Below are 23,646 nucleotides of genomic sequence, written 5' to 3'. Positions count from 1 at the left end.
TATAATAAGCATTGTGCTATGTAAACTGTTAATTCATATTATTCAAGAGAATCGCCTGGTGCTGATGACGCTTCTGGCGCAACCGTATGTAAAACACTAACATGATGACAACAATTATAATAACAGTCACGGCTACGCCAACCCCAACATAGGTGGCCGTATGTCCTGCCAAGTGGTCGTCAGTGGGCGGTGTGTAATCACGACTGACCTCTATTGTGTACTTATTGAAACTACTGCCCATCTTATTCTTTGCAACACAGCGGAAAGTCCCGGCATTCTCTGACCGGATGCTGTGAATGTTCACTTCCTTTTTGTCTTCGGAGTAGAATGTCTGGTTTTCTGGGAGGGGGTTTCCATAATCTACGACGTAGGTGATGTTAGGTTTCGGGGTTCCCTCCGCCCGGCATTTCAACGTTAGATTTGTTCCTAACGGTACTTCGTATTTCCATGTACAGCATTTACTTATAGAGGGCGCTAAGCATCCTTCAACGAACTGCTCGTCTGGTATTTGACGGATGTTCTTTTCCTTTAATGCTTCCGGGCTTGTACATATGATGTCCATACTCGCTTGTGTGTCTAGAATCCATTGCTTGACGTCATACATTGCGCAATCACAAACAAACGGATTCCGGAAGATATCAAAGTCTATTGTTGTCAAGGTCAGACGCGAAAAAGCCTCGGTTTGGATGGTTTTAAGTGCGTTGCTATGGAGGTTTAGACGCTTCAGATTTGGAACATCAGTAAAGACCTCTGTTTCTATGCCTGTGATTCCACAATTGCGCAAGTTCAGAGTCAGTAAACCTGTGAGACCAAAGAATGTTTTATCCTTCAAGATCCGGAGTGGATTATTCTCAAGGGTGAGACTTCCGAGGGACCTTAGCCCCCAGAATGAGCCTGGTGCAATGCTACCGATGCTGCAACTACCAAGGTCTACTGTTTCAAGGTTACCGAAGACCGTGAAATCGTTTGCTAAGAGTTCCACGAAACTGTTCCTGCTGAGGTCAAGACTGCGTAGACTGATACTGACTGGACCCCAGTTGATACACTGCATGCAGCTGATTCCATTCCCACTTAACGCAAGCTGCATCACACTCTGCAGCCCATGGAATACCCACTCTGGGAATTTTCCGTCCGCTGTGACTTTACTCAAGGTTAGATATTGGAGGTTTCGGAGGTTCGTGAACGGCATGACGTCTTCCCGCCCAAATAAACCATAATTACGTCCTAGGTCGAGATTGACAAGTTCCGGGAGGTTATCGAATATATCAGCAGTGACATCTTGTAGTTTGTTATTGCCAAGGTTGAGCTCTTTTAACTTCAGTAGGATGACCTTGGTGAAATTCTTAATAGAATTTCCACTCAAGTCTAACGAAAATAGTCCCTGGCACGTATTAAGTTGTTCGGCGGATACGGAAGTCAACTGGTTTGAGTCCAAAGTCAAATAGGTCAAATTAGCTAACGCATCGGCGGCACAGAGATTGTCAGGGATCACCTCAATATAGTTTCCAGGTAGTGTGAGCGTTCTGAGGTTACCAGTGTTGGAAAAGGCGTTCGATTCTATTATGGTGATGTTGCAGTCGCCCATGTTCAAGGATTCAACGTTCGGTAAAGAGTGAAGGAAATTGTCTTTCAACGTTCTGACGTCACCGCTGAAAACCAGTTTCTCCGTAGCGACCGGAAGTTGCACAATAACCTGCTCAAATGTATCAAACGTAACCATTCTACAATCAATGCTGCGTTTTCCATCGGTCAAGGTGTCGCATGTGCAATGCTTGGGGACATCGCACGTTTTCACCGATAAATGGTAGGTTTTGGTTCGGTTTTCTTTGCTGAGGAAATCTGAGGCGAGACAAAAGATGTCGCCACTGTCGCCATATTGCACATTGACAATGGAAAGCGTGTATTTGCTACCGATGTGAGAAAGGAATGTCCGATTCCTTGGCAGATCCCCGGACACCATCCCGAACTTCACTCCCGGTGTTGGTATGCCCGACACTTGGCATTGAAACACAGCCGTATCGCCACTGTTTAGTGCTAACTCTTCGCTGCAGCAGTCTTTAATCGTGGGAGCAGAGCAGTTCTCGAACTCGGAATAATGAACACTCATCAAATCCTTGTTTGAAAGTGAGGCTGGTTCAGAACAAGTGACGTTGACGGGGAACGAGGTGCTCTCGAGGAAACGTTTGAAATCTGCGAAACGACAATCACAGAGCCATGGATTACGATCCACGTGAACTCCACGTGACAAAGGCCCAGTCATATTTCTGAAGTCTTCAGGAGTCAAAGTTGTCAAGCTGTTGTCCTCCAGATGGAGCTCCTCTAGTTTCAACAACGAATCGAAAGTGTCCGTATGTAGTGCGAGGAGGTTGCATCTGACGACGGTCAAGGATTGTAAACGAATCAGCCCAGCGAACGTCTGCGGAGTTAGATATCTGAGATAATTTCCGCTGAGGTCAAGGGTCACGAGGTTCGAAAGTTTTACAAAGCTGAAAGGGACTATTGTTTCGATTCTACAATGTTTTAATGAGAGTAATGTTAGGTTAAAGTCTTGGAAAGTTGCTTGGTTTACATGACCCGAAGCACCAAAACTATTGTTGTCGTAGACTAGTTCCCTCAACGAATCCTTGAATGACGTCATGTTGATAGAGTCAAAACTGGAAATGTTATTTTCACTTATATCTAACTTGATGATGTTCTCTAAATTTGCCAAAAGCCCGTTGTTCAAATTGCCTGTGTCCGTGATATGACCAATCGAAAGTGAAGTTACGTTTGGAATCGACGCCAAAGTCCCCGGGTGTAGATTGATTCCGAGGCGAGGGTTGTCTGAGAGGTTGAGGCTCTCAAGATGACGCAGTCCTTGGAACGTGTCCAAAGAAACTTCTGCCAAGTTATTTCCGGACAAGTCGAGCGATTTAAGTTGGTCTTGGTTTTTAAAAGTTCCATTCCCCAATTTCTGCAGAAGATTGTTTGCCAAGTTTAACTCACGGAGACCAGGACACGCCGTAAACGTAATCGGGTTAACGTCGGCTATTTTTGTTTTCTCAAGGACCAAAGTTGTCAGTTGTGGAAGTGCAGTACATAGATCCATTGTTAGATTAGCAATGTTGTTATCAGAAGCTTTTAGGGTGGTGAGGTTGACCAGTCCCATCAAGCCATCTTCTTCAATCACCCTCAGCGCTGCACTGGCTAGTTCGAGATGTCGGAGTGACGCAGCGAAAATGGCGTTTTTGAACGTACCTTTGGCAACGGTTCGGAATGACCCTTCAAGCGTTACAGACACTGCCTGCTCTGGGATCAGTCCAATGATGGCAGCGAAGTTCGTGTCGGTGACATCTTGGCAATGCGCGGCGTTCCCTATAAACGTGCATGGAGGTTGCGGAGAAACGGCAGTCGCGTGCGGAACTATGACGCCCACCACGGACATCAGGAACAAGCGGTAAAATGCCGCCATTCTGCTTTTTAGAAACAATGTCATTGTGGTATGGAACGGACTTATCAGCTGATTTGGTGAAACTGGGCCATTAGATCGATAATGTCTATTGATAATGCATGCACACATCTATATTTAGACCAAGTGTCATCACTTGTGTCGTTTGTGCAGGCTATAGATCAATCATGAATTGTCCACGACCTGGTTGTTTGGAGTGGTTGAGACGATTTCCCTATCCTGCTGCTGTCACACCCCATGGCCATGCCGTGATTGGCGGTTATAGGGACACTCGAAGATTCTAGATATTCTGGGTGACAGCACTCATCACTGTCCCAAAGGGTTTTTCGTTTAATGACGGATTAAAAACCTGAGAGTAAATCATGCAGTGTGTTACATCGACATCATGATGGAGAGCGTTCATCACCACGTTCGATACATCTTGGGGGGGGGGCCCTGATCGGTGTGCATAAGAAACAGCAAACACTTGAGTATCATTTACAGTTCTTTATTTCTCAGGTAGGTCTAATCTTTCATTATTTACACAGTTTGAGTTCAACAAGCTTAGGCGGCTTCTGCTGACCTGCTCGGTTTGTGCTCGTGATGACCCACCCAATACCAGTCAAGTGATCATAAAGATAGGCGCCATGGTTGTTCCTATAATTACTCTACAAGCACAAGCGTGACCAAGGCAACATGCCCAAGGTGATCATTATAACCCAACAAGAGCTTATTGTCTCTAACATCAATGCTTACCCTCCAGCCATCCGCCTTCAAGCCCAACTCTGCGCCCTTTCCATCGACAAGAGCAAGACCCTTCATCTCCCAGGCCTTGACTCCGTCACGCTCCGCCTCTATCACTTCAAACACCCCGACCTCGCCCTCACCAGCCCGGCCTGCCACATACACGTGATCCTTGAGGGTGCAGATGTCAGTCACAGTAAACACGCCCTCCACGCCGTGCTCAAATGACATACTCTTCTCCACTGTATCGCCTTGGACCCTATAGGCAGAGATCTCCCACTCTCCACACGAGTACAGCACCATGCCGTAGCTGGCAATCCTCCAATGCTCCCCCTCGACATTCAGCATCTGCAGGAGCTCTCCCGACTCTGCTATGACCAAGACATGGCACTCAGGCCAGCCATCTAGTACAAGGAATCTTCCTCTGCTGTCGACAGCAATGGACCACGGACCATCTAGGTCGTCTTTTATTTTGATGGATCGACTGTTCCCATTCTCTGGATCGAAGAGCTTGATGTAAGGCTTCTCTCTGCGCACTACAACCAGTTCGCCTCTAGTGGTGACAGCCATGTCCTCTGCTGGGCGGACACCATTGCTGATCATTCGGCAGACATGGCAAACTCCATCCGGACCTGCTTGCGATATGAAGATGGTGTCCACCTGTTCCACCCATGGGGAGAGGAGAGGATTTCTGTCTGCAGGCTCAATCTCGCCAGGTACTGCTGCAAGCACCGCGAACCGTTCATAAGGGAGATACGTCACACTCCTGACGTCATGACACTGAAGATTGACAGGGAAGTGTAGACTGAGAAGTTTTCGGAACGACTTCGTGGTGAACCTAGCTTCTTCTGCTTCGACCTTCTGCATGACTTGGGGTTTCCGCTCCGCCACGACCAGGTCTGGCTGCCGGAGAGTACCAATGTTTACTTCAGCAGCGCAAGGTTCAAATGAAGACATTTTCGCCAGTCGTTCCTTGTATTGGTCGTAGTCAATACTCTTCAGATTCGACTGTAACTCCTTCATCTCATCTTTCAAGTTTCTGATCTTCTTAATGTCCTCCAGGGTAGTAACATTGGTCTTCATCTGAACCTCCCCACGTTCCGTCGCATTTTCCATCTCCTGTCTGCTGCCTTCTAAATCGGAAATGACGACACACACATCCGTGACATCACAAGCTGTTTTGATGCGTGAAATAAGCTTCTGTTTTTGTCTTTCGACTGCTGTTTTAAACAAGTCTGCATGACCTTCGACTTCCTGCACCAAACCACCCATTTCCTCATAAATAACATTCCTAATGTCAACCATTTTGTGCTCTTCGGCAACAACATTCAAGATGGTGGATTTTGTTTCTGAAATCTGTTCTGTTAGTTCGGTTTTTAAATCTTTGATGACCTCTGCTAACTCCGCGATGTTCTCCCCCGCGTGACCTGGTTTGCACAACTCACACAAGACTTTGTCACACTCCAAGCAAAATAACTCCAGTCCCTGGCCTGGATGCTTTTCGCAGACACCAAAGTTCTTTTTAACCGAGATCGGGACAATCTTATGTCCAGAGGTTATCTCATTCGTTCCATGTGTGGCTTTACATTTGACACACAGACGTGTATTCTCACAGGTTTCGCAGACGAACTCTGCTGCTGTAGCTGTGGAAACTCCCGCGCTTTTACACGACGTGCACTGGTGCTCTGCCGTCACTTCACTGCTGGTTCTTGACAGTGACCGTCTCCGCAGTGTCCGGGAGAGTACATTTGAGATGTTAGCGATCAAGAAGTTATCAGGTAAACCCGAAATCCCCCCTGGCGGCATGGTGCAGCCCTTATGGCAGAGAGGACAAGAGAAGTTGTCGCCTTCTCGAACCTGCAATCAGGAAAATCAAATTGTCTACAGTTGTGTGTATTTGATGGATCATGCATCCACGAAATGCCCTATTTGGTGCAAGCAGTAACAGTAGCTGCTTTGCCAGCGTAGTGTTAATTTCCCAATGATGACATGCCCCAGTCACCTTGGGTCGAGTAAATCTCCCATAGCTCGACATCACAGAAACACTAACCTGTCTTTCTACATTGCTCCTGAGACATTCCTGGCAGAAGGTATGGTGACATGCCCCGGCCACCTTCGGTTGAGTGAAGCTCTCATAGCAGATTCGGCATCACACAAAAACTAACCTGTCTTTCTACATTGCTCCTGAGACATTCCTGGCAGAAGGTATGCTGACATGCCCCGGCCACCTTCGGTTGAGTGAAGCTCTCATAGCAAATTGGGCACTGAAGGTTCTCAATGATCTCACTCCGTAACAGGTCAAACTGCGACATCGTGGTGCCTTAAAATGCAAAGGCCAATGTGTCAGTAAATGTATTTGACACGACCATGATTGCCAACGCCATCCTATTGAACAAGAATGTAAACCCAGACGTTGCAGACCTGAGTGCGAAGTTCTGGCCATCCAGAACCTGTAAGGCAGGAACAGCTTACCGACCATGACCAGGATGAATATGGATACGACAACCGTTCGACACTAGAACATGTCCATCTGAGATTGAGAACGCAGAAGCACAGGACTCTTTGAAAAACCTTGGACTTTCCTTGCCATTGATTTGATGTAATCAGGAGAGTTGTAACGTTGTTCTTGAGAGCCAGAACCTTATTTTCATTTACATTTTGTTCTTTGTCTTTGGGTTAACCACCTGCCCCAACCGTCATATTCAGCAGATCTTACCAAAAGAATCGGTTGGCCTCAATAAAGTAATAGTTACTGAAAGACTTGCTACAAATGCTGAATAAAAGGTCACATGCCTGTATCCTGTTGATATATGTTACCATGGACCAGGACCACGTCGCCCACGTTCGTCAAATAGGCCTAGTCTTAGTGTGGTTTAGGCCTTTCCTGTCTAAACCCCAGCCACCCATCACTTACCTCGTCTAATGTCTAAATGGTGTCAACCTCTGCCGATCAGCCTCTCCAAGTCTTTGAGGTTATTATGATGAAAGATTTGTGAAGTCTACAGTAAAGTCTGCTTAGATTATGGTAATGTCCATTACCAAGCTGGTTTCGTCCGAATAAGAAAACAGTTTGCTTTTATCTGATATACTCGTAATGCAATGTTATACATTGTGTGTTGAAACGCCTTGGCATATTTGAACACAATCAAATCGTCAACGAACACAAAACGCATTTACTATACGAGACCTATATTGAGAAGGACGGGAATTGGTGAATGGTGAATTGATATGATAATCTTATAATATGGCAACTGTTATAAGCGACAAACCTTATATCAGATATGGAACAGGCCTGATCTTTTTGTGGTTATGAAAAAGAGGCCTATCACTCCCCCCCCCCCCCCCCCAAACTTTTGGGAATCTCGATGTACGATGTTGTCAAACTGTTATCGATGCCAAGTAAGGGAAGGCATCCCCAAACCTAAATCAAAGGCCAACACTAACAGTCAAAACATACTCATACAAAAACACGATAACGACAAAAACAAAAGGATAATGATGTGACTTTTTGGATGATCACTATTTTCAGTCTCCCAGATAACTTCCTGGGGATTCAAAGAGCAACTACGAAGTACTCATTGAACTCAACCAGTCATGCTCGTTGGAGAACCAACTGAAGCAGTGACTCGGCCGGGAGTCGAACCATCGACCTCTCGATCACGAGGGAGACGCTCCACGGCGCATGATCATAACATTTCAATACATTATACCGACGCAAGGCAATACGATATAAAAATGCATGTATATCACAACGCAAAATAAAGTGCAAGTGCAGACTGATGTCTTCCCCTGTTTAATACGATAAAACCTAATAGGTGAAAGGGATGGGTTGTAGGCCCTCTCACACCAAGGCGCCACGCCCCGGGCCGTATCCTCACTCGAAATATCCCAAGTGAAATCCCAAGATGATGGGACCCCGATATTGTTACACGACTGTGATTCCCCCTCCATTGTCCTGCGCCCGATCAACAGAAAGATTAAAAAGCTTTTAAAAACTTTTCTTAATCTTTCTTCGCTTTTCGGGACATTTCCCACGGTTGCGAAGAGCCTGGTATGAAAGTGCCTGGCATATTAAGAAAAACAACAGGGGACATTCCACGATCTGAAAGAAAGACGAATGTGCAATTTCAAGACAACTGATGGAATGTCCCCAAAAAAATATATAACTATAGTGTACTTACTTGGTCTTGAGACTCTTCTCATTTGAAAAGATGAGTGGTTGTCCATTTCACAGATGTTGGAACCTAAAGGTCCTCCTTTGAAAAGATGGCTAGTTATCCATGTCACAGATTTTAGAATTTGAAGGTTCAGAATCTCCTTTGAAAAGACGGCTAGTTATCCATGTCACAGATTTTAGAATTTGAAGGTTCAGAATCTCCTTTGAAAAGACGGCTAGTTATCCATGTCACAGATTTTAGAATTTGAAGGTTCAGAATCTCCTTTGAAAAGATGGCTAGTTATCCATGTCACAGATTTTAGAATTTGAAGGTTCAGAATCTCCTTTGAAAAGAAGGCTAGTTATCCATGTCACAGATGATAGAATTTGAAGGTTCAGAATCTCCTTTGAAAAGAAGGCTAGTTATCCATGTCACAGATGATAGAATTTGAAGGTTCAGAATCTCCTTTGAAAAGACGGCTAGTTATCCATGTCACAGATGATAGAATTTGAAGGTTCAGAATCTCCTTTGAAAAGAAAGCTAGTTATCCATGTCACAGATTTTAGAATTTGAAGGTTCAGAATCTCCTTTGAAAAGAAAGCTAGTTATCCATGTCACAGATGATAGAATTTGAAGGTTCAGAATCTCCTTTGAAAAGAAGGCTAGTTATCCATGTCACAGATGATAGAATTTGAAGGTTCAGAATCTCCTTTGAAAGGATGGCTAAGTATCCATGTCACAGATTTTAGAATTTGAAGGTTCAGAATTCCTTTGAAAAGATGGCAAGTTATCCATTTTACAGATGTCTCTGCTGCCACCTATTGTATGATTTAACAACGAACGTTTTCGATCCTGTGTTCAGAGGCCAACAAAACTGCAACATGGAGTAAAACATCGTTGTCATAATATTGGAAGAGAGAATTTTGGAAGATGAATGAAACAGAGCGGTAGCCAGTATATAGTCAGCAAGGTTCAGCAGTTCAATGTGCTCATGACGTGACGAGAGCAAATCTCACGGGTGGGGCGGAAGTTTCAGATTTGTTCCTTGGGGCATTTCTACCTATCAGTGTCAATTCATCAAATAACTTTTCTGCTAGAATGAAAGCACAGGTCTAGGACAATATTACTTGACAGAGGAAAACTGTTTTGTCTTGTTTTTATCAAAGGTACTATCATGGCTTCTAAAGATAGCTTAGCTAAACACCCCGTGAACTCCCGTGAAGTATGTCTTGGGATATTGCTTATAATTAAATTACCATAGAGACCTGGGTGTAGAATAAAGAGGACCCTAGGATTTGGAATTGAAAATAAAACCCTTGGGTGGTCTTATCAGAATCGTGTATTGACATGTTGAAGTTGCTCAATTTCACGTCGTTGGGGACCGGTGGGATTCGAACCAGCGCAAAAAGAGAAACCAATCGGGTCAGCGCCTCAGACCACTTGGCTACCGAAGTACAATTGGAATGGAAGGAGCCGTAGCCACTACATATTCAGTCCGGTTCAGCAGATCAATGAGCTCATGACGTGACGAGCGGGTGGGGCGGTTGACCAATGTTTCGTCCCGGTGGGGCGGTACACCAATATTTCGTCCCCGTGGGGCGGAAGTTTCAGATTTGTTCCTTGGGGCATTTCTACCTGTCAGTGTCAATTCATCAAATAACGTTTCTGCTAGAATGAAAGCACAGGTCTAGGACAATATTACTTGACAGAGGAAAACTGTTTTGTCTTGTTTTTATCAAAGGTACTATCATGGCTTCTAAAGATAGCTTAGCTAAACACCCCGTGAACTCCCGTTAAGTATGCCTTGGGATATTGCTTAGAACTAAATTACCATAGAGACCTGGGTATTCACACTTCATATGTAGAATAAAGAGGACCCTAGGATTTGGAATCGAAAATAAAACCCTTGGGTTGTCTTATCAGAATCGTGTATTGACATGTTGAAGTTGCTCAATTTCAAGTCGTTGGGGACCGGTGGGGTTCGAACCAGCGCAAAAAGAAAAACCAATCGGGTCAGCGCCTCAGACCACTTGGCTACCGTACAATTGGAATGGCAGGAGCCGTAGCCACTACATATATTCAGCACGGTTCAGCAGATCAATGAGCTCATGACGTGACGAGCGGGTGGGGCGGTACACCAATATTTCGTCCCCGTGGGGCGGTACACTAATCTTTCGTCCCCGTGGGGCGGAAGTTTCAGATTTGTTCCTTGGGGCATTTCTACCTATCAGTGTCTATTCATCAAATAACTTTTATGCTAGAATAAGAGTACAGGTCTTAGACAATATTACTGGACAGAGGAAAACTGTTTTGTCTTGTTTTTAACAAAAGTACTATCTTTTTTTATAGCTTACCTACTCCCATGTGATACACCTTCTGCAAAGTTACCTATCTCATTGGCAATACAGTGGTGTACAAAATACATTAAATGTAAATCTGCCAAACTCAGAATCTGAGTTAGGCAATTAGTCACGGGGAAAATATCTGCGATAAGGACACAAACCGGGGTGGCCCACTCTACCGTCTGAGAATAGACACTGCGGCCAGCCAGCCAGGACACCTGTACCTGAATAGACTCAATTCAACCGAGCGCCATGTCTGACAAGCAATGCTGACACCCAGTCCATGACACACTGCTTCATCACCTATACCGTATAAATCAAATGGATTAAAAATCGATCACACGATAGGCTCAATGCAGAAGAGGGTACAACATTTGGCTCGGTAATTTGTCTGTGCCGAGTCCCGACATTTTCAAAACATCGTCGTACCTGCATCAGCATGCGCCTGCATGCATGCGCCGCCGCGCCGCCATTGCTTCAATGTTTTGTATCAGCACGAAATGTTAAAAACGCTGTAAACGGAACAAATCAGAATGGCACCTACCTTATCTCGTTACTTGTCGCCGGCAACAACATTTGAATGGCCTTAATTATACGAATTTTTCATCAAAATAGTGCGTCAACAGTAAAATCCAAACTCGGGAACACGTGCAAATCTGCCCGCCGAAACATACGATGTGTTATTAACCGTACTATAGATAAGCGGCGCAGTGGGCGCGCTGCGAAAATCCAGCGGTAATGAAAGTGGAATGGCGATAACGTTGGATATTTAGCCCAGAGTATAGTTTACAGGTGTGAAAGTGATAACCCATTGGGCGTGTGTCATGGACTTGGTTGCAAAAAAATTAAATCGACCCATTTCTTCCCAATTGACCTCATACGGTATCTTGTAGTTATCAGAGTCATCTCCAAAGGAACTTTTGTAATCAAATTAACCGCTTTATTCCAAAGGACGGTAATTTTTTGGTGTGACTTTGTGTCAACGTATCATATCACTACCACTAGTCAGATTTTGGCTCATTAGTGTTGGAAGGGCCTGATAAAACTGATCTCTGGTCCATGTAGGCACGCCCGGGCTAGTTCGCCCCCGGGCACGTTCGCCATTTGCGTTTTCTTCGAAAACCACCATCCTGGCGTGATTTTCACACGAACAAATCCACAATGCATCTTCTAACCAAAGTTTTATGCATCTATCCGATCCGGATTGATTTTTAGGAGCATAAGTTAATTTTGTGCCCCAAAAGTGAAAATCGTTTTTTGACATGTAGCATTAAAGTCCTAAATATTGTTCCTATATCATATGTTTAGCTGACTGATGTAGAATAAAAGATACAATTTTATGCCAGCATTTGGATTCTTCGCCAAAAATCCCCAAAAGTGCTCGTGGGGCACATTCGCCCCTTCCATTCGGGGCAAGTTCGCCCCCTCCTTGTGAACAAAAAAATGTCCTCCAGCTTGTTCATTAAGTGTTTGTGTTTTCTATAGCAATAAACTATGTCCCTCATTGCTTTGAATGGTCGATTTGCACCTTTTCCCACTGAATTGGTCCTCTGACCCCAACCCAAACAAGAGGCTAATGGCGAAATTAGCCCGTTTGGGGGGCGAACTCTACTTCGACCAAAAAAATGTAACGTTCAATAGTCGGACAAATCAAGGTACAAGGATCCAAAAGTGTGTTCTATTTATAGCCAAGACCCGTTGGTATCACACAGAGGCCATTTGGTTTCATTCATTCCAATATTGTGTGAAATATGACCATTATTCTTAAAAGTACGCGAACTAGCCCGGTCGCGAATTTATAATTCCCAAACAAAACTGACACGGAGAATAATTCTCGGAGTTTGATTGGCTGATCATGGTCACGTGGTGTAGCCTCAACCGCGCACACTTCTTCAGCGATCTGGGGGCATCCTTTGGCGTGGGTTCGAATCCGCCATTGGGATGTTTTTTTCTTTTTCTTATTTTGCTTTCATTCATATCTTACATCATGTATGATAATTTTTTAACATGTATTTTCATTTTTAGATTATATCAATTTCATACCACTAATTTCAAATAAAAATCTCTTCTCATGCAGCCTATTCTATTAGACCTATATGATAATTTAGATGCCTCAGCTCTGTTACTGGTTACACAGGACATCCACTCCATGAAGGACAATCATTATAATGTCCTCAGTCATCTGGAACACCTCTCTATAGAGGAGAGCACATTCAGTTCCAAGGCGGAGGCTGTTGAAGGATGTTTGATAATATCGGGATTTTAATTATTTTGTTTGCAGACGAATTCTGGTGGGGTGGTTGTTCCGTTGTCTTTTCAAAGACAATGCATCCATAATATTTAAGCCCAAATGCTTTGCTGTAATCCTTCCTTCCCGCTTTGTCCTTCATGAACAATAATCTTACGCAGCATTTTGCATCCCCGTACTGCAATGTCAATGAAGGTAATAAAGACAAAATAGTCAGCAATTTAATTCAAACAATTGGCTTTATTCAAAATTGCTGGAGAATCTTTTCAAGATGACATCTTGGAAACAGTCAGAACATTCATACATACGTATATATATATACATACTATATTTATTTTAGTTTTATACTATTATGTAAGTGCAAGCTCTAGTGAGCTCACGCGACTGTTTGACAGTCGTGGCTGCTCCACCGTGCTGACAACATGATGAGAGAGATGAGGCAGACACAGCCAGGCCAAAACAGCCCTTGCTGCTCCACCGTGTTGCCAACATGATGAGAGAGATGAGACAGTCACAGCCTGGCCGAATCAGTCCTGGCTGCTCTGTCAAGTTGTCAACATGGAGAGAGAGATGAGACAGTCACAGCCAGGCCGAATCAGACCTGGCTGCTCCACCGTGTTGACAACATGGTGAGAGAGATGAGACAGTCACAGCCTGGCCGAATCAGTCCTGGCTGCTCTGCCAAGTTGTCAACATGGAGAGAGAGATGAGACAGTCACAGCCTGGCCGAATCAGTCCTGGCTGCTCGATCGTGTTTACAAGGCCGACACTAATACTTTTTTTGCCCCAATGTATCCTTGAAAATACCAGCTGCCGATTCGAACAACCATCCTCGGTAGTACTCGAACGCCCGGAATCAGAATGTGCTGCAGTTTGAAAAGTTTGGGTGCAGGGTATATGATAATGATAATTATAAAAATTTCGACATGTGTACATGGATGATTATATAACAAGAAAAGGAAGAAGAAAAAAAGAGAAAACTCCGACATATGCACCGGGAGTCGAACCCGTGACCTGCCGATTCACAGTCAAACACTCTAAGCGCTGTACCGTCAAGGCTTTCATGATAAATCGTGATTTTATTCGCATTTTATATGCGGTATGCAAACGAGCGCGCCGCAATTGTGACAAGGTCGCGCATGTGGCAAAGTGATTTGCCGAAATAGTTCCAAGTAATCGTATATTTCGATAGTTGTACAGATTTTTCTCAACATATCGTATTTATAAACCTCAGTGATATAAAAGATTATCTTTGCAGTTGATTCAACCTTTGAATGGCCTTTTTTTAAACTATTTAAAAATCGACGACACCAGGGTCAGAGTCAGTCAATCAATCAATTGTTTTTGAAGACTCCGGCAGAGTCAAAGAAATAGTTGTTGGCGCCGACGATGTCAGCATTATGGCGGATTTCCACCCCACCCGTGAGATTTGCTCTCGTCACGTCGTGAGCACATTGAGGTTGCACTGAGGTGCTATTACCACCTTCAGATAGCCAAATGCATTTAGTTTCTTTATTGGATGTGAAAACATGGAGTCATCTCAACTATTTTTTCGCTATATGGCATCTAGGAAACATGTCGGCGCTTGTTGAACATAATTGACCTGATAACTATTTCTGTCCTTACAGTTGGGGACGGCCCCTAGCCGAGTTTACAGCCATCACAGTGCACGGCTATCGAATCGCCGTCGACCTACAGGTTGTGACTACGTCTATAGTAACTGTCAGCTTGGAACTGAGATCGACAAAACCTGATATAACTCCCGAATAGGTGGAAAAATGGTCCCGAAAGCGGCCAAGAATGTAAGAATATTAATGAAATTGATAAATTCGCGTCGTCTGCTGCTGATTTATTCGGCAATTTCCGTGATCAATCGGCATCCCACGTAAACAACATCACCAATTCAACATGGCGGACGTTCTTCCAAGTTCTTAGTTTGGTACACTGATTTTTGCAAATATTTCAACTAGGAGCCGCCAAAATTATATATTAAATGCCAATAATGAAAGAAGGGGTTGATAACCATCCATAAATATCAATTACACTACCCTAAACTCTGCACGCGCTCTAGATAATCGCAATTTTTGAGACCACCTGGCACCTTTTCTAAACCTACTGTATATTCGTGTGTACATCATACATGTACATTCATCATACATGCATTGTCAGTGAGCTCTGGCATGTTACCTGAAGACAAACAATCTTTGAGGAGAGGGTGCAAGTCACAGCCCTTCTTAAAAGACAGTCGCAATCGTTGAGAGACTGGAGGTGCAAGTTTTACAATCTCAGTCGGAAGAATACGTTCACTAATTCAGTCACAACTGCGTGAACTGGACTCGAGATCGGGAGGAGACACAGTCATCACTGGCCTGAGGATGCTTAGATGGTGTATAACATATCAAGGGTGTCGCCTGGCAAGCTTACAATATATCTTCCTCACTAATGATGACTATGTCTTCACTAATGATGACTATGTCTTGTCTAAATGACATTACTAGCAAGCACTCGTCTGTCATCTCAAGCTTCTGTTCTGAATTATCTTTTATCACTTTTCAGAGTTGTCTCCTGTGTGGGCTGTGATTGAAGTGTAATAAGTGCCAGTTGTATTTTCACGTCACAAGGATTACAAATAAACACATCAAAATGAAGTAAGTAGCTTTATTGTCGATCTGTCACAAATCTTTGCTACTCGTGCATTATCATTGACTTTGTACGAGTCCGTGGAGGCCTTAGAGACGGCTAACAGCACACGATGTCAGCGCAAAGGATAGGACGATCGGGGAACAAAGGGTTAAATGTATGCGTTCTTAATCTCTTGAGGTATTGACATCACAGTCTCTCTACAACCATTTGCCATGATCTGTCAGAATACAAAAGGGCCTTAGACCCTTTTTCGAGAAGGGTCCCTACAGTCTCTCTGAACAGCTCCCACCAACTCTTACTGATACAAAGTCCGCTGATGTACTAAAGTGATTTGAGACAAACTGGTCAGTGTAAACTGGCATAAAAGGAACTGTTATTTTACTTGTAAAATGAAATGCTGACCAGCATTTACCTGTCTAATCTGACAATACTATTGTACTGTTCAAAACATGCAAAAAGCATGGGAAGCAAATGCCTCTGACCAAGTATAGATCTTTAATCCATACTTGCTCTGACTGACATTGACAAACTGAACGTGAAACAGTTAAAGTAACATTGCAAAATTTCAAATAAAAATGGAATTGTTCTCATATTATGGTCATACTATGGTTCTATAGTTCCAATCCTCTTTGTTGATACAGGTGGCGCTTTATTGATCTCATTAACAACAACACCAGGCCTCGTCTCGACTGATTGAATTGCATCAAAACCTCTCTGGTAGCACATGGTACCAATCATACACAACTTTGAAAATGTAGACTTTTGGGAAATTTCATTTCGTCTAGGTTACATTTAGTGCTATTTTAGTTACATACCATACATGAATTTGCGACCATATTTATCTGAGAAAATCAATGACACGGAATCGGTATCTCTTCTAACATTACATACAATAATTGTTTGTTATTTTATTACCAGTCCATTCATGTTCATGTATGTCTGTGTATGATATTGATGAGAACTGATTCAACAATTATCATCAGATGGTGCGAATGCTCCTCCATTCAAATGCACAAATATTAAAGAAAAGTTATCGCAACAAAACTCTTGTGTGAATTATACATGAAATATCTTGGTTTGGCTCTTTGTGTGGTGTATGGATTTCACAAAAATTGTTTCTCTGTGATATTTATAATTCATAGTGTTTGTCCAGTCTTATACAACACCTGTACACTGCAGTTGTTTTATTCAGTGAGGACTTGTGGAGAGACGTGACAGTGTGTTTGGTACCTTTGCTGGATATTACCTATGCAATTCTCTTGGTGTCAAATCCATTTCATTATCGTTACAAGTCCGATGAGTTACATGACATCTGATGTCTCTTGCGGTGTCGTCAGTCAATGAATACAGTTTGTTGTAGCCTGCAGCAGTAGCATTCAGAGTGGACATATCTGCTGGGGGCCGCTCGATGTTCTTTCCTGATGTTCATGTCAGGCTTATGCCAGGTTCTGTCCATGATGTTTTCCAACATCTTATTTCCTGTGTCACTGTGATAAACTCATGGCTCAAAGCAAGTCATTTCTAATCATCTGCTTTCACTATGGATAATTGAACTTGGCAACTTTGCCCCTCATATTCTTCAACTGAACTGGAGGTTGTAAGGTGACCAATACCAACCGCACACCACAATGGTCTTTCTGATCATTTTTCATTCCTGGAATGTGTGAATCACTGTTCAACTCAAAACACAACGACTGCATATGCCTGACTGGCTAAAGATAGGCAAACAGCTGGGGGAACCATCTGTGACCCTCATTACAGCCCACAGGTTCATTATGCCATCATATGCACAATCATTCATATAGGCCTATCGATGCATCAGTGAATACAGTAGCATAGGCACTGTGCACCATTTATGTACACAGACAAGGACTTAGCAATGTACTGTATTGTATGGAGATGATCCAGCCACACCGGTATAGATGACACTACACTCACACACCAGTATAGATGACACTACAGTCACACACCAGTATAGATGACACTACAGTCACACACCAGTATAGATGACACTACAGTCACACACCAGTAGAGAGCATCTGCCAGGATTTAGGAATAACACAAACATAATCTGGATATTTACTTTAATACCAGTAACTATGGAAGTTCAGCTTACTTGTTGACAGTGCTCTCATAAAGATTGAAATCTGAAACTGTTTTGTGACGAACAAAATTCCATCTGGATTATAAAAACATTAACTTGACCCAATGTTGCGACTCGATGATGCTCTTGCTAATATGCGACAGTAGGTATACGTACATGAAGGTCTCTTTCTTTTCAGGACTTTTTGAAACAGAGTTTAGGTGGGCTCATATGACAAAGCCTGTATCATCATCGCCCTTGTCCATGATAGCTTTGCTGACTGACTGCCTGTCAGAATCTCGATTTCCCCCTGGCCTCTTTTAGGTTGTTTCAATTTGAGTTTTCAGTGAGAGGTGTGATACAACTTTTGTGAGGGAAGTTTTAAAACCACCTGACATGACCATTCCTTGGGCACTTTCTCATGGTACCAGTTGTTTCCTGAGTGATTTGCTGATTGATCCATTATGATTTCCAGTCAGGGTTACAGTGGCAGTAACTATGACCGCTACGTCGAGCGCAATGAGCAGTCGACCCTGCATCAGATGAAGAAGACATACTACACCACCAAACAGGCCGTATACAAGAAACTCGGAAAGAAGGAAGATGCACATGTGGTGGCATCCGATTCAGAGCTGGATTCTAAAATTGAGGTGAGTGGGAGGATGGAGCGGGTTGGTGTATAGGTGAAGATATCCTGAGGTAGTTACCAATCAGAAACCATGGTCATCCACCATGTATACAAGCACCTGTGCTTCAGTCATTTCAAATTCAGCTTTAATCATCAAATGGTTGCAATGACGATTAAAACTCCTGCATTCTGGTTAGACAGCTGCTTAATGGTGGGTGAGCCATATGCCATGGATTACTGCTCTTTGAGATGATGGGTGAAACTATTATTAACTGTGGTAGTTGGATGATATGAGTTTTGTGAGTGCCTTGAATTGAATTTAATGTCCATGCTCAATCTGCATCAATTCATAAGTGATAGTTGACCATTTCAGAGATAAAATCATTCCAAGTGATTATACTCCTATTGTCTTTTCCAGGTCTTCAAGGCCATTCAGAGGTCATGCATGGACTTGCTGAGGAACATTGAAAAATATCAGGACAGACTATGTGGTAGGTTGTGCCTTTGTCCTTGAAGGCAGAATATGTTTTAGGTTGTGTCGTTGTCTTTGAAGGTACCTGAAGACTAGGTGTTGGCAAGGAATGAGGTGATGTCCTTTACTCAGTCTGTACACAACAACAGTACTGGTTGTTCTGTACTTGAGTGACTGGTTGAGACAGCCTATGGACAAGACCATTCATCAAAGAGATCTCAGTCAGATAGATTGAAGTTCAGGAGAATATCAGTAGTTTCTCCTGCTTTCCCTTGAACCTTTTGGGATGTTCCATCGTGTTACTCCAGGTGAGAGTTTCTGTGATGCTGACATCCCATGAGGTTGAGCTTTGGTCTTCTTAGATATAAAAGGATATGTTTTGGTTGTAGCACTTTCACAAGAAGAGAACGCGATGGGTCGCTTCCTCAAGACACAGAGTCAGCTGGATAAGACACGAGCCGGCAAGATGATGGCGGCGGTGGGCAAGTCACAGAGCTTCTCCTCTCAGCAAAGGTAGGTGATCGATCAGAGTGGCTGGCCTGGACGTCACCAGGTGTGATTTAAAAGTCTGGCTGGCATCAGTAGAGAACTTTGGAGTATGTGAACCATGATATCCACGTGGATTGCTCGAGATATAGAGGCGTCCTCTCCTCAATGAACTTCGCCTGGATATGCAGGTTTCCTCCTACTGTTGCATTATGCTACCCTCCTCTGCACTAACTTGCATTTCGTCTGTTATCAGATTAGCCTTGCGAGTTCCACTTGTTCGACTCTACCAAGAAGTTGAGACATTCCGTTACCGTGCCATCTCCGACACACTGATGACCATCAACCGGATGGAAGCGGCCAGGACTGAATACCGTGGTGCCCTCTTGTGGATGAAGGATGTATCAGAGGAGTTGGATCCCGACACGTATAAACAGCTAGAGAAATTTAGAAAGGTATGGTTGGTTTGTTGGTTGGTTGGTTGGTTGGTACCAGACGTGTCTGGCTGATGCTCTGATCCTCCTCCCACACTTAAAGTGTTACTTTCCAGGTGTCTCTCATGTAGCACCAGTCAGTGATCTTCCAACAGTAACAGCTGTTTAGAATACCCAGTCATGAAACACATTAGTGCCATCTCTAGGGTCTGTTGGCCAAGGAAGCTTTCTAACCTCACTGATGTCAGTGTAATGCTACTTTCAGGTCCAAGCTCAAGTGAAGAAGACAAAGGCCAAGTTTGACAAACTCAAGCTCGACTCGATGCAGAAGATCGATCTGTTGGCTGCGAGTCGATGTAACATGTTCTCACACGTTCTCGCTAACTACCAGACGACGTTACTTCACTTCTGGGACAAGACGTCACGTACGATGGCGGCCGTGTCGGAGAGCTTTAAGGGATATCAACACTATGAGTTCAACATGCTGAAGGTAGGCTTGGGTCGGTTTGAATGACGGGAAAGGATGACTGTGTGTTGTAAAGTCATGTGTCACATATTTGCTGGTGTTTTTAAGAATGGCATCGGATTAGAGAGATGTAAGTCTGTGTTCATGGTAGTCCGGTAACACGCATTGTTACATCTATGCTATAGATGGTTTCTATAGAGTCAGTTGCATGACATCATTCCTAGGATGACCTTGGAAATCTTTTTGGCATCTTTCAGGAGTTAGCTGAACCAAGTCGTAAACTTGCTGAGGAAACGAGTAATCATGAGGCTCCGGAGCGGGACACAGATCGCAAGAAAGATGGGTAGGTATGGCTGTGATAGGTGGCGCTTCAGTATGATGATGTATATAGTTTGTGACCAAGTCATTTCTCCTTTACCTTGCCTACCATTGTAAATATTTTAAAATTGGTTAATGTTGTAAATTCCTTTGTCTTGGAAGGGATGTTGTGTCTCGGTCTGAACAAGCCTATGTGTGACATGATGTTGTGGTTTTATGTTGGAGTGGGCACAGGTTTTACACTTGAGGCCAATGTTTAGCAGATCCCGTGACCAGGGCTGGCACTCTCTGAAATATCAACAACTCGTCTTCAAATTCTTCAGCCGAAAGCAACAAATTCGTGGGGACATAGTCGATAGTTTTGTAGATGAAAAGTTTAGCCTCCTTGAGCCTGGTGATCCTACTCAGGATGACAAACCTGAAAGAGATGTTGGTGATGAAACTGACAGTGAGAAGATTCACCGTGAACGGTATGAGTCCTATATGGAATATGCTCGGGTGTGGTAATGGTTTCTCATTGTGGCGGTGGTCTAATCTCCTTGAAATCTTTCCTATCCTTAATCTGTGCATCATCAATTAACCGTTCAAAACTAAATTAGCTGGGCTGAAACACATTCCATTTGTGCATGAAATGTGTTGTTAAAGACCCCTCTCTCAGTTAAATTATGGCCAATGTTTTGAACCTTGTGTTGACAGTTTCTGTCATTCGGTTGATTTTATCTTTTTTTGTTTTTTTTTCTTTTTGAATTGGCTGTAGTGATAAGACCCTCGTTATTTCACTCTCCCCTTCCTCACCCTCCTCTTCTACTCTCCCACAGAACCCTTGGTTTGTGTTTTATTTTGGGCACATGTTTAACCAGATAACATCATGATTATCATAAAATCATACGTGAGGACAGTTGCTTGTAAATTACTCCATAAACTTGTATCACCCCTTGGTTGTTGTCCTGTAGAGTGCCATCGATGTCCATCGCAGACATCCTGTATCACCCCTCGGTTGTTGCCCTGTAGAGTGCCATCGATGTCCATCGCAGACATCCTGTATCACCCCTCGGTTGTTGTCCTCTAGAGTGCCGTCGATGTCCATCGCAGACATCCTGTATCACCCCTCGGTTGTTGCCCTGTAGAGTGCCATCGATGTCCATCGCAGACATCCTGTATCACCCCTCGGTTGTTGTCCTCTAGAGTGCCATCGATGTCCATCGCAGACATCCTGTATCACCCCTCGGTTGTTGCCCTGTAGAGTGCCATCGATGTCCATCGCAGACATCCTGTATCACCCCTCGGTTGTTGTCCTCTAGAGTGCCATCGATGTCCATCGCAGACATCCTGTATCACCCCTCGGTTGTTGTCCTGTAGAGTGCCATCAATGTCCATCGCAGACATCCTGTATCACCCCTCGGTTGTTGCCCTGTAGAGTGCCATCGATGTCCATCGCAGACATCCTGTATCACCCCTCGGTTGTTGCCCTGTAGAGTGCCATCGATGTCCATCGCAGACATCCTGTATCACCCCTCGGTTGTTGTCCTCTAGAGTGCCATCGATGTCCATCGCAGACATCCTGTATCACCCCTCGGTTGTTGTCCTCTAGAGTGCCGTCGATGTCCATCGCAGACATCCTGTATCACCCCTCGGTTGTTGTCCTGTAGAGAGCCATCGATGTCCATCGCGGACATCCTGTATCACCCCTCGGTTGTTGTCCTTTTGTTGTTTATGTTTTGTTGTTTTGTTCCTTCTAAAGGCTATCGGTAGAGGAGGAGGGGCAAGATGCAATATGTCACAAATGTGAACAAATTAAATCTTCAGCAGAGTCTTCGTGAGTATTCATGTGTGTTATGTGTTGGTTAGTCGGGCGGTTTGAACTTTTCACCATCGGCAACATTATCAGGTTTCATAATCATATGGGCTACGTTGTTTATAGAGCTTCAGTTTGTGTTGTCTATAGAGCTTCAGTTTGGAGCAGCTCACCTCTAAACATCAGGAGTCATTTCTGTCCACATTTGCACCTTTTACCAGTCATATTACACCAGCTCTGCATGATCTAGGTTCAAGATTCTCCCCGGACACAGGGCTGATACCAACACACTTCATGCCAGCGGCCTTCAGAGGTCTGACAACTGTTGGCATGTATGTTTATTCTGGTGCAAAGCTGCTTTCATGATGGTGGAAGGAACACTCACTGGCCATGGCAGACAGTACTGGAAGTGCATGTGGCTTTTATTCTCCAGTTTTCCTTGTCGAAGAACCTACTAAATGTAACAAAACATAGATTTTACGTTGGGTGTCCAACACACAATTGACGTCAGGCAGATGAAAACTTTATGTTGGAAAAGTTTCTGAAACCAACATAGCATCTTGCTTCAACATAAATTTGACATGCCAGCCTTCAACGTCAATTTGATGAAAGTCTAGCCACAGAGCAGTGCTATAAATAGGTCATCATTTCAGGTTGATATCGTTTGGTGAGGAGGAAGGTGCTAGGAAAGATGGCATGGATGCTGATCGCGATAGTTTAGAGAATTTCTTTGATGATGATGAATATCATGATGAAGTGCCAGCAAAACCAGCCGGGAAAGGAAGTAAGTCACAATAAACTGGCAATGCTGTGGTGGGCTTCACTAGTAGATGTTAGAATTGGTGCATATCTCTGGAGCAGGCTTGGTGCTGACTGTGTCTGGGCCCATTTCATTGCTACCCTCTCAAGCCAGTGGGGGTCAACAGTTGCCACTTGTCCAATCATTTCATGGTTTGGTGTTGTTTTTCAGCTGGGGATTCAACAGATTCCAAATATTCCGATTTCCAATCGAAAGATGGCAAAATGGAAGGATTCAATTTTACAGGAAAAATAGACAAAAAGGAACGAAAGGCGAGAGAAAAAATGGAAAAATTACAAGGTATGTGACATTTACTGTTGTTTTTTCTGACTCATTATTTTGGTATCTGAGCTGCACTGTCTTTCTTCTTTCAGTGTAACTGTATATTGTTTGAATAGTTGTCCTCTTGAGAGACAGGAGATAACTCACTTTATGCAGTTACCTGCGAATGGTCTTCCAGAGGCCTGGGCTGTAGATTGGTTAGTTCAAGGAACTATAGAAGGCAGCACAAGTTCTCATTCTCCTGTGATGCTCATTTGATTTCAACCTCTGTGCTTATCTGGTCTGGGGAAGGGGGTGAAAAGTAAGCAGGATATCCCACTGG

The 23,646-nt window shown here is 43.8% G+C and overlaps 3 protein-coding genes across 13 annotated transcripts in view; 1 reads left to right on the top strand and 2 right to left on the bottom strand.

The window, feature by feature from the left end:
* Positions 1 to 21: 21 nt before the first annotated feature.
* Positions 22 to 3,495, bottom strand: LOC135500006 (slit homolog 3 protein-like). The gene has a single exon (XM_064791114.1). It carries the CDS (start codon positions 3,473 to 3,475, stop codon positions 29 to 31), a length of 3,447 nt encoding a protein of 1,148 aa, XP_064647184.1. The 5' UTR covers positions 3,476 to 3,495; the 3' UTR covers positions 22 to 28.
* A 424-nt stretch (positions 3,496 to 3,919) lies between these two features.
* LOC135500010 (uncharacterized) lies at positions 3,920 to 7,237 on the bottom strand. The gene is made up of 3 exons (XM_064791132.1): positions 7,086 to 7,237; positions 6,337 to 6,491; positions 3,920 to 6,028 (listed from the first exon to the last, which is right to left on the bottom strand). The coding sequence occupies exons 2-3, from the start codon at positions 6,481 to 6,483 to the stop codon at positions 4,091 to 4,093; spliced, it is 2,085 nt and encodes a 694-aa protein (XP_064647202.1). The 5' UTR covers positions 6,484 to 6,491; positions 7,086 to 7,237; the 3' UTR covers positions 3,920 to 4,090.
* Positions 3,929 to 23,646, top strand: part of LOC135500008 (islet cell autoantigen 1-like) — a 41,817-nt gene continuing 22,099 nt past the window's right edge. For 3 of the 11 annotated variants that reach the window (XR_010449382.1, XM_064791126.1, XM_064791121.1), the window contains exons 1-11: positions 17,376 to 17,807; positions 18,120 to 18,294; positions 18,691 to 18,763; positions 19,134 to 19,257; positions 19,487 to 19,685; positions 19,930 to 20,154; positions 20,388 to 20,473; positions 20,772 to 20,918; positions 22,190 to 22,264; positions 22,897 to 23,027; positions 23,214 to 23,342. Coding sequence is in view for 10 of the 11 variants with exons in the window: in XM_064791126.1 (XP_064647196.1) it covers positions 17,770 to 17,807; positions 18,120 to 18,294; positions 18,691 to 18,763; positions 19,134 to 19,257; positions 19,487 to 19,685; positions 19,930 to 20,154; positions 20,388 to 20,473; positions 20,772 to 20,918; positions 22,190 to 22,264; positions 22,897 to 23,027; positions 23,214 to 23,342 (1,402 nt within the window). In the remaining variant the exon portion in view is untranslated. Of the gene's footprint in view, positions 3,947 to 14,814; positions 14,858 to 15,474; positions 15,567 to 17,375; positions 17,808 to 18,119; positions 18,295 to 18,690; positions 18,764 to 19,133; positions 19,258 to 19,486; positions 19,686 to 19,929; positions 20,155 to 20,387; positions 20,474 to 20,771; positions 20,919 to 22,189; positions 22,265 to 22,896; positions 23,028 to 23,213; positions 23,343 to 23,646 lie in introns of those variants that run through there. The other 8 variants (XM_064791129.1, XM_064791128.1, XM_064791123.1 and 5 more) reach the window with 7 other exon arrangements.

The sequence above is a fragment of the Lineus longissimus genome, chromosome 15 (genome assembly GCF_910592395.1).
Source record: "Lineus longissimus chromosome 15, tnLinLong1.2, whole genome shotgun sequence".
Classification (NCBI taxonomy): Eukaryota; Metazoa; Nemertea; class Pilidiophora; order Heteronemertea; family Lineidae; genus Lineus; species Lineus longissimus.
The sequence above is the reverse complement of the archived record's forward strand: the minus strand, read 5'-3'. Positions and strand labels throughout refer to the sequence as shown.